Source organism: Macrobrachium rosenbergii, chromosome 12 (genome assembly GCF_040412425.1).
Source record: "Macrobrachium rosenbergii isolate ZJJX-2024 chromosome 12, ASM4041242v1, whole genome shotgun sequence".
Lineage (NCBI taxonomy): Eukaryota > Metazoa > Arthropoda > Malacostraca > Decapoda > Palaemonidae > Macrobrachium > Macrobrachium rosenbergii.
This window is the reverse complement of record NC_089752.1, coordinates 85,282,517-85,294,093: the sequence shown is the minus strand read 5'-3', so window position 1 is coordinate 85,294,093 and position 11,577 is coordinate 85,282,517. Positions and strand designations below refer to the sequence as shown.

The 11,577-nt window shown below is 37.0% G+C and overlaps 1 protein-coding gene across 1 annotated transcript; it reads left to right on the top strand.

Annotated features, from left to right (window-relative positions):
* The first annotated feature begins 9,726 nt into the window (after nt 1-9,726).
* On the top strand, nt 9,727-11,100 carry LOC136844119 (zinc finger MYM-type protein 1-like). Its single transcript, XM_067113133.1, has one exon. It carries the CDS (start codon nt 9,727-9,729, stop codon nt 11,098-11,100), a length of 1,374 nt encoding a protein of 457 aa, XP_066969234.1.
* The last annotated feature ends 477 nt before the right edge of the window (nt 11,101-11,577 follow it).

The following is an 11,577-nucleotide window of genomic DNA, read 5'->3' as shown; positions in this document are numbered from 1 at the left end:
GAATAACATTAGATAGAGTTGATAAAGGGATAGATAAAACGTTAGAATGGATTCCTGACGTTACTCCAGGAAATTCACCTTCTATACAGAATAGGAGAAGTAAAAGAGCAGCACCTTTAGTTCTTTTAGGTGTTGGCGTGATTGCTGCGATTGGAGCGATGTCCATTGGAAGTGTAGGCAAAGTAGCAGAAATGCAAAGAGACTTAATAGCTCAGGGGAAACAGTTAAATCAGTTGCAGGAAAGTAATGAGAAGTTGAGAAGTGGTTTTGAAACAACGAGACATTCTTTGAATGATTTGTCAGTTACAGTAGAAGGTTTGAAAGAAGATCTTGATGTGACAATAGCACTTCTTACGATCCAACATACTTTTCTTAATATTGAGAAAGAAACTGATTCTCTAAGGACAGAAGTGCAAATGCAGATAAAAGCAATTGTTGCTGCAGCAGATGGTTGTGTGTATGGTGATATATTACCTTTAGGATATTTAGAAAATGTTCTAAAGAATTCCGCTTATCTACATGGGGCGATAGTATTGTTCACGGGAGGAGATTTGTATTTATATTATAATGTTTTGAGGGTGAGATTGTCTGAGCAGGGATTAATAGTATACGTTCCTGTCAGTACAATGAAGCCTTTTCTTAGTTTTATTGTTAGACCTTTTCCTAGTGCTTTTAGAGACTTAGTAGTGACATGGGATGGATTAGAGACCATGTTCATTTTGGGAGATCAATATCAAGGTTTGGGAGTTGATTATAAGACAGGTTGTACCTTGGTTAGGGAGAAGTATGTGTGTGACAGTAATATTTTCCAATTGCGAGTTGTATCTGTGGGTGGTTGTGAATTATCATTAGTTCATAGACAGACTCCGACAGAATGTGACTTTATACGGTTTCCACATGAATACCACATGATCACCACCAGAACTCTTACTGCCATACTGCAAAGAATGCCCTGTTATGACGATGTGCCGAGGTAACAAGTCGACGTCCTTCAATCTTCAAGGATCCAAGCTGTTTGACGCTTCTTGCAGAGTATTGTCCACAGACTTTCTCGTACTTAGCCGTGCTGTGTTCAGCAGTTCCGAGAAGATATTCATGCGTCATATGCATAATGATCATGATGTAGTTCCAGTACCTTCAACAGGGGTGCCGATAACAGTTCCACCGTTAGAAGAAGACAATGATCCATTGTTGGTAGAGTATCAGCAATATTTTATGCCATCCATCTTGGTAGTTCTAGTGGCTATTTTACTGATAATTCTTGTTGTGGGAGTAGTCAAGCTTATTTGTGCTTGTAAGACTAAATGCAAGGGCTCTAAGAAAATTACCCCAGTGACTTTGCAAGTACGTCATGAGAGCAGTACTTAAAACTGCAGTTCAGTAGACATTGCTAATTAAGCATAGCTCTATTTGTTATGTTTTATACATATGCTTTTGTTTTAGTTTGCCATTAGGAGAGCGAGACGCTCTTATGGGGTGGCCGAGCACTATTTCAGAAAAATACGGCCGCTTTAACATTACTGTGTTATATAGTGTGATGAAAGAGAGTTAGCTGTAAGATGGAACTGGGGCAAGCCGTCAGTTGCAGAATCGTTGTACTCAGCAAATACTTCGTTACATCTGCAGTTAACTTGATGAACACACGATATTGGCTCTGTCATATGACCGAGTTGGTATGTGCGTACATGAGTTCGTACGTTAGAAATCTAGATTTTGTGTCTAATTCTGCCCAAAAATTAGTCCGATTGTTCATTAGCGGAGCTAGAGCGGTATCGTCAAGACATTATCTTTGAGTGTTGCAATCTCTTAGAATTGGCAGAATAAGGTACAGTTCAGACTCGTCGTTTTTCTGTGTGAATTGTGGACTTACGTTTTTTACCATGTTTCAAGACATTTTTGAACTTGTGTTGGAAGTGGACATAGCCTTTTACCATTTCAATATTCTATTTTATTGTGTTCTATTTACCAGTATGCTATTTACTCATGCATTTTAGACTTTTCATTATTATGTTTTGCACTTGCATATTTTTGAGAGATTATTTGTGCTTAATTCTTTCGACAGATGTCTGTGGTGGTGGTGTGGTGAGAACATAGTGAGAGGACATGATGTTATCATGTTGGTGTGATCATAGAGAATACATTGCAAACCTTTGCAATGTCTATAATTTTTATGTGGTAGACTTTGAGACTAGACTAGACTTACAAAGTCTATAATGGAATATGAGAGAATTTTTGGATTTACAGGCCATTAGCCGTGATGAGACTTTTTAGTCAGGATTAGATTATTCTTACTTGATAATTTCATTTATGATGCATTTTAATCTTTGCTTTGTTTATTCATTACTTGTTGGGTTGCTTTAAATAATAAATCTATTTTTGTAGGAAAGATTGCGTTTCCTTAGATGACCCATTTCATTTCTTTAATGTGGAATGCGAGAACGAAAGAGATCTTTGTGACATCAGAGAGAGAGAGAGGGGATGCGTGAAACTCGCTGAGAGAAAAAGAAGAGTGAGTGGGGCCTAAGGGGGAGTGTTCAGGGAGAGAGAGACCAGGGTCAAAATTCCATTGCCTTCTGGAGTTAGACCGCAAGTCGGTACGTTACGTAGTATTCCTACATGGAATATTGAGTCTGTTTCCAGGGGGGATTACATATACATATACATAGGTATATATATATATACATATATTAATATATGTATACATATATATACATATATATACATACTGTATATATCATATACATATATATATATGTATATATATATATATATATATATATATATATATATATATATATATATATATATATATATATATATATATATAAATTATTACAGGATTTTCCCTGGTTTTCTGGATCTGTAGAGCACTTTAACAGTTCAGCAACGGAATTTTACACACTTGGCCTTGGCAATCTGACCTTTACTGTCCAGGGAATCATAAAAAGAAAAGAAAAAGGGATGTTTCATATGAGCTTAGGGCTCTACTTCATGAGGAAATGTTACATAAACACTGGGGTAGCTAAAGTAATTGTATTTACAATAAAAGATCAAAGGAATGGCAAAGTAAACAATATGGAGGCTTGCAAAGCCTGGAGTTCTTCCTTATGGAGGCTTGAATGGTCGCAAGGCACAGCCCAAGAAGAGTCCATGGCAAATGGGTCCCTCTGCAAGAGAGATTTAAGAATTACACGCCAGTAAGGGAAAAATAGAAGACACACAGATGGATCGAGACTGCACTGAGGGTGCCAAGATCTCGAGGAATGAATGAACACTTAACATTGGGACACAAACACTTGGAACAGCACTGGGAAAGGGCACATTGGATACAGGGACGTACTAGCACTCAATAAACACTTCTAAGAGCAAAATGTCGTGACTGAAAAGCCTTCACTTGTACTTTACCGTGGGTGGGGGTTGGGTCTCTGGCGATGAATGATGACGGGCGGTAGCACTCATGGCACTCTGCACTAGTTTGCTTGGGAAGTCCGTCCCCATGATGACGAAGGGGCTGGATTCTGCATCAGGAGCTTCAGGTGGTGACGGGGGGTGGGGGGCCTCTCAGCATTCGTAGCGATCACCTGAGTGTCTCTGGCTAACTGCTAACTGCTAACTCCCATTACTAACTGCCGACTGCCAAGATCTTCCTGTCCTGGCTTCTTTTAAGGCATCTGCCAAGGGTAGGGCCCCCGATGTCGGGCCCGTATGGTGACCATGCCCAAGATGTGTCATCTTCCAGGTGTCCTGTGGAAAGACAATTCAGCACGATCACTCTGCCTCATAGAATGGTTGTTTTAAGCAGCTTAGTTCATTTAAGCTGCTTAAGGGAGCGGCACTCACCTCCTTATCCTTGCCCCTTTTTGACTGTGACAGCCAAGTGTCTGCCCCAGGTAAGGAAGGGACAGATAAGAATACTAATAAGATTTATGTGTTGGTATCTGGGTCAATTTGGGTCAGCTGTGTAGCGACAGACCCACTCCTAACATTTAGTGACTTCTTGCAAATTATAATACATGTAAAGGCCAATCCTGAGCCTAAACTTGATTTAAGTCTCCGTTCTGTGAACCGAGGTTGGTATCTCGCTTTTCCGAGATATTTGAGTGACAGCGTGTAACGTGAGCCGACATCATAAGTTATACCTTTCCCTAACTAAATTCTAAGGACTACTGGAATGAGATACTAAGTACAAAACTGAACCTTTATTGACAAAGAAAACAATGAAAATAACTTCTTAAAAATTACGAAGAATGAAATCCAATGATTCATCATAACTATCAAAAGTTATTCTAAGGCAATAAGGTCCAAAATCATAAACACCCAATTACTTAAGGAATTACAGGAAATAACTCATCTGTCCTTTAAATCATAAACAGGTCAATTAATAAAATCAGGTCATCAAAAAATGTTATACCACTCCCTTCCTTGAAGGAGGGAGAAATGGAAATACCTGTGAAAGAACAAACATCACATTAAAAACCAGAAAATGTAAAAATTGCAGAAACACAAATTTTCACTGCCACATGGGTAACATTCGTGTTCATAGTTCTGAAAGTAAAGTCTAAAATGTTTATGAGATATACTCACTTAACAAAATCCTCTGGGACAGTCTCCATGTGAATTTTCACAGTTCACATGCTCAACTATACAATTAACGGATCGCAAATGCCCAATCTTTCAACGATCCCTCCCATTATATTCATTATGCAATGCACAAATGAACACACTCTTCGTGACATCATTCGAGGTCAAAGTACGACAAGACACGCCTCTGTACTTCAAGGCATCACGAAGTACACGTACACACACGTACATTACTTGAATACTTTCTTGGATTTTATAACCGGTTCAGCTGATGGACGTTTTCAAGCAGAAACCGCATTTTCTGTGCCGGTGTCCTGTCACCAAGGAGGTCTGTGACTTCCTGTGGTATGTGAATGGTTCAGCATTTTCCTATATGCTGTGTATAATCAAAATGGACCCTGCGAATAGCTGACCCAACTTTTCAAAGTCACTCACCTTCGAGAGCAATTACATATATATATATATATATATATATATATATATATATATATATATATATATATATATGTATGTATGTATGTATGTATACCATATATATATGTGTATATATACACATATATGTAGATATGCATATATATATATATATATACATATATATATAATGCATATATATATATATATATATATATATATATATATATATATATATATATATATATATATATATATATATATATATATATATATATATATATATATATATATATATATATATATATATATATATATATATATATATATATATATATATATATATATATATATATATATATATATATATATATATATATATATATATATATATATATATATATATATATATCTATATATATATATGTGTATATACATATATATGTATATATATACAATATATATAAATATATATACATATATATATACATATATATATATGTATATATGTATATTGTTACACATCAGGGCTTGGCTGATGAGTTTATTACTTGACTAACGTAATTTATAAGGCCCTGCGTGCCAAGGACACATGTAACCTGTCAACTGAAGCTACAAATTAACCTCAAAGACAGCCGTTTAAACACTCAAGGTCGCCACTCGAGGGAAATTAACCTCCACACAAAGAAATATTCAGTGAATAAGGACTTTACGATAAACGTCTCCCGACTTCGGACGCAGTCAATCTCTACTCATTGATATGGTACTAAAACACAACGGCTCTTCCGAACAATGGATTCGAGACACAAGGCGGCATAAAGAATAAAATAACTTGCTTAACCTTCCCTACTTCCTAGTTAATTCACTGGAATAGTTGAATGTCGCTAAACAATATAAATTATGCTTAATCTAGACTTCGTGAAAGCGAAATAGGCTTGGGGTTTTTATGGTGGTGAAAGAATGAAACAAAGGGAAATGGAAGTATAGAAAAAAAGAGACTAGTAAATCGACAAAGTTTTGAACCAAAATCAGACTTACCGTGGACGACAGGTTGTTTGCGCAAACAACAGACGATCGGAAGTCTTGATAATAGCAGTCTTCACAATTCACTAATATATAAAGATGATAGGCAGAAGGGTGGAGGACCGAAACGCATTTCGTGCGTTCACTGCGAAGGCCTGATTCACTCTCTCGGTCCGACCTAGTTTGAACAAACAGGATCGTCCGTTCATGCCTTTGGGGACTGAAACTTTGTCAAAAACATTCGCCAAAGAGAACAGGTAAAAGCTTAAGGCAACCTATCATAAGGTTGATTATGGAAATTTTCCTATGGGGGTTAAATCCCTAATGGTACTGAGTTCTTTGCTACAAATGAACGTTAAAAGTTTGAACTGTCTATGCGACCCTGCCGATACACCCGTCTTTTCCCGCCTTGGTTCATCTGATATTACTACAAATAAATGCATCGTGGGCGAACATCAGAAATATTTATAAAAATATACATATACGGTATATATATGTATATGTATACCTATATATATGTGTCTATATATATATATGTGTATATATACACATATATATAGATATACATATATATAGTTATACATTATATATACATATATATTATATATGTATATATATATATATATATATATATATATACATTCATGCATACATATGAGCTCCATGTCCATCTAAAAGCTCCCATTTTTGTTTTATTCCAGTACATTTTATTTCACTTGATTTTAATCCCCTGGTATTTCCCTTGAACGGATTTCTATAACATGAAAGTTGTTTTCTTGGTCAAAGAACAAAGGCCAACACGCATCTTCAGTAAGATCAGCCAAGTGTGCTGGACAGTTCAGGGCCGAATTAAAGGGAGGGCAACAGGGGCTATAGCCCCAGGCCCCCCACAGATAGGGGCCTCCACAGAAAGAGGGAATTTCCATGACCCATTATACATTTTTTTAACTTTTTGGGTTTTCATTTTCTTTTTACCACCTTAGTGACCTTTTGTTTTCTGTTATCTTTTCATTTTTAATCCCTCTTTTTAATTTCTTTCCTCACTTTATCTTGTATTTTCTTTCCCTTAAATAAAAAAGAAACGTATTAGTAAAGATAATTATATCACCTTGTTCATGTTATCTATTATTCTGTTAGACCACTAGTTAGGCTAATAGAGCTATTGTACTGACAATTGTTTATAGGTTTAGAATTACATAAATTGAAAGGAGTACTGCTATTTTAATTAAGAAAGCAGAAGGAGAGTAAGAAGTAGTCTCTTTAATGAAAGTTGAAAATTCGTACAGAAATACACTGTCAGCTTACGCTATGCGTAGTGCTTAACTTATTTCTTGTAGTCAGTCGAGTCCGACATTTGGTGCTGTGAAGCCAGTGATTACAAAGGTGTGTGAAGTTAAATTGCATTTTGTGAAATTGTTTCAAATAACAATAACGTTCTTTGTCCTGTTTGGTGTCCACGCTTACTCCGGTGTTTCAAAGTAAGTTATATAGCATTCTGCTTGTTTAATTAACTTACTTTGGCTGCCTTTTGGGGCGTTGCAGTGACATTATGGTAGGCTAATAGGCCTACTGGAATTTTTTAGCATAGCCTACTCCATTTCGAATAATATTTCCAATTTTCCCCTTGTTTTTCCATTGATTTCCTGTTGACATGCATTTATAGGTGTCGGAAAATCGTTTTATCTTATCATTAAAAAGTAGACTTAAAAAGTAGTTATTGCTGGAGGCAAATAGATATGATACCTGATCACAATAATAAGCAGTCCACAATATCTTTAACTTCAGCTGTTCCAAAAGTTGCTATAACTTCATTATATGATGTACTACTACTACTACTACTACTACTACTACTACTACTATTACTACTACTACTGCTGATAATAATAATAATAATAATAATAATAATAATAATAATAATAATAATAATAATAATAATAATAATAATAATATGGTATATGAATAGGTTGTTGGGGATTCGACCTACATTATCGCAAAAGGAGGGGGGGGGCGACCATTGATTGGCGAGGTATGACTTTATGACATAGTAGGTGGTAAGACGCCAATTTCTAGATTCAATCCGTTATTCAACAGTACACGAATATAATTTTTCCCCTCCCTCACTGAAAGGGTAAAAAACATGAAATGTTAGAGATGTGAGCCAAAAATTAACTAACCTAACCTTGTCGCTGAATTGGCTAGTTTCGCCCCCACACCCCCTTAGTAATTTTTATGTGCACTAGCCTAACCATGAACACTGACCTCACCTCCTAACTTGTCACTGAATTGGTTAGCGTCTAGATGGGGGGCTTCGCCCTCCATGTTCCCCTTATATCAGTGGGGGACTTCACCCCCAAAACCACCCTTTGTGATCTTTACACCCCCTTAATTTTTTTCCTAGCCAGGTGGTCTGCTCCCGACCCCCGTAGGAGGCTGTAAATTATAGAAAATTGACGAGCATTGCCTGAAAGACAGTCTGTCGGACTGTCAAGACCTCCTCGAAAAAGACGAGTGACAAACATAAAACTCCTCATATATACGAAAGTGGTGCAAAGAACCGCAAAATGTCTCAAGCACGCGATAAAAAAACATCTTAAAGCAATGTGAAAAGTACCCCTAATAAGCACCTACTTCGACTTTGCTGCCATAAAACAGCCTGTTGAAAATGCTTCAGAGCCGTCAGAAGAGGCATCAACAAAGTAAATTAATTATAGCAACTGAAACACCATCTTCAGAAAAGGCAGAGGCTTTGGACATATCTTCAAGTAGCTCTACACCAGTGCATGAAGTCGACATAATTTTCCATGGTGAACAGGAACATGAGGAAGATGTTCCTATGGAAAAGGTCAGTATGAAAAATCAAGGTTTTGAGAATGATATTGGTTTATGGCCTGAGTCATCTACAGAAGAAATGATAGCTTTTTGGGCAAGGAAGGGATCAATTGAATTGCAACATTGTGATGAACAGTTACTGGATAAAGCTTCAAAACTCCAAGATCAGGTGAGAGGGAAGAGTGGAATTCATTACTCACGTAAACGTTCACGAAGTTTGTTTCAGAGGAAAACACTGAATAATGAAATAATTAATCATTCATGGCTCTGTTTCTCTCCAACAACTGGCAAAGTTTATTGTTTTCCCTGTAAGCTTGTTAACTCAGGATCTGAAAAGGTCAAATTAGCCACTGATGGATTTTGTGACTGGAAGCATGGAAATAACAGGAGAACTGATCACGAGAAATCAAAGTGCCATCTAGAATACATCCTTACTGAAGCCAAACTAGGGAAAGAACATGGCAGAATAGATCAAGAATTATCAAAGCAAGCTCAGTTGCAAGAATAGCTCAGTTGTACAAGAATACTGGTGTAAACTTCATTCAGAGGCACAGATGAACTGATTGGTTCTCCATCAAATGGGAATTTTCTTGGTATATTGGAACTCCTATCAGAGTATGATCCATTTCTTGCAACTCACATCAAACTGCATGCAAATAAAGGACGAGGTCACCCAAATTATCTCTCCTCTACAATTTGTGAAGTCATTGGAATAATGGGCGAACATGTACTGCAAGAAATAATATCAAGAATCAAGAAGTCAAAATATTATTCTATTTCTCTTGACTCAACCCCAGATGAGGGTCACATTGATCAACTAACTTTAGTCATACGCTATATATATAGGAAGACACATTGCCAAAAGAAAGGTTCCTGACATTCATGGACAATCGAGGTCACAATGGTTCTGATATGGCCAAAGCCCTGTTTCAATTTTTAGAGGGCCACAATATTGATCTCAAAGATTGCAGAGGGCAGTCCTGTGATAATGCTGCTAATATGAGCGGAAAGTATAAAGGAATGCAAGCCTTCATCAAAGACAAGAATCCATTATCAGAGTTTGTGCCATGCTTTGGACATTCCCTTAATTTAGTGGGAAAGGCAGCAGTTAATACATGTTCTGCAGCTATTTACTATTTTGACTTTGTTCAACAAATTTATTTGTTTTTCACAGCATCCACGGCACGCTATGCTACTCTCAAAGAAAAATTAACAAGAGCTGATAAGCAGCTGTATGTTCCCAAGCGACTAAATGAAACTCGTTGGTCTTGCAAAGCAGATGCAACAAAGGCTATAGTGCGTGGTTACAGAGAGATGAGAGAGGCTCTTTATGACATAATGACTGATGAGGAAAACAAGTCTGTGGCTCGGAATGAAGCATGTAATTTATATGATAAAATGGGTAAATTAGAAATAGCCATTTATGCTACATTTTGGAATGACATCCTAGAAAGATTCAGTGCAACAAACCATTTTCTACAAGATCCTAAAATGGTTCTCAGTACTGCAGTGAAAGCACTCAAGTCTTTGAAAACATTTATTGAAACAAACAGAGAAAAATATGAGGAATGTGAAGCAGCTGGAATCAGACTGTCTGGAACAGAAGAGTATACTGAAGTTCGCCATTGTGTGAGGAACGTGCGTCTTAATCCACTTGATTATGGTAAAGCAGAGGATGCCCAGATGAGTCCCAAGGTAAATTTTCGTGCAAACAGTTTCCTTCCAGTTACTGACCAAATTGTCCAATCTCTGAGTGACAGAATAGCTGCTTATGATGTTGTATGTGAGCGCTTTGGATGCCTCAATCGCCTAGAAGAGAAGGATGCTGATGAGATCAGTTCAGCTGCAGCTAGTCTTGTGAGTTTTTACAAAGGTGACCTAGAGCCCAGTCTCAAAGATGAACTCGTTCAGTGTGTTGAATTGGTAAAACTCGACAGAAAAGACAATGAAAAAATTCCAGGAGAACTCTACTTCTACAAAATTCTCCTTGACAGTGGCTTACAGGCAACTTTTCGTAATGTTGAAATCTTGTTGAGAATCTATTTAGTATTAATGGTGTCCAATTGCAGTGGTGAAAGGTCATTTTCCAAGATGAAAATAATAAAAAACCGACTGAGAACGTCAATGAGCCAGAGTCGTCTTTCATGGTTGGCTATAATGAGTATTGAAAGTGATATTCTTCGGGAAATAGATTTTCAGACAATAATTACAACTTTTGCCTGTCAGAAAGTACGTAAACCTGCTCTGTTCCTGTAAATTAGTTAAATAATAATAATGCAGAAGCTTCCTTGGTGTTTCTTTAGCTACGGTACTTCCTATATGTGGAGATTACATATTCTATAATAACTACATAATCTGAATACTAAGAGTTGTTCATTTTTTGCCAATAATAGTCCTCAGTATAACCCAGAATTGCCCAGGTGGAAAATGCTCACTGTACTCGCCTCTCCACTTCACTAAAAAAAAAGAATAATAATAATAAGATAAAATAAAATAAATAAATCAACTGGATATAGGGCCCCCACAAATGATGTGCCCCGGGGCCCCCACAGCTGTGGATCTGGCCCTGTGTAGGACCCATACGTCCATGCCCCAATCCATCCTCATTCAAGAAAATATATATGATTTGTCTTCAAAGGGCAGGTCTTCCTATTCTAAGCTCTGTGTTTGGGTCTGAGCACAGCACCACCAGTGTAGCGTACTGTAGGCCGTGCTCGGATGGGATGCCAATGG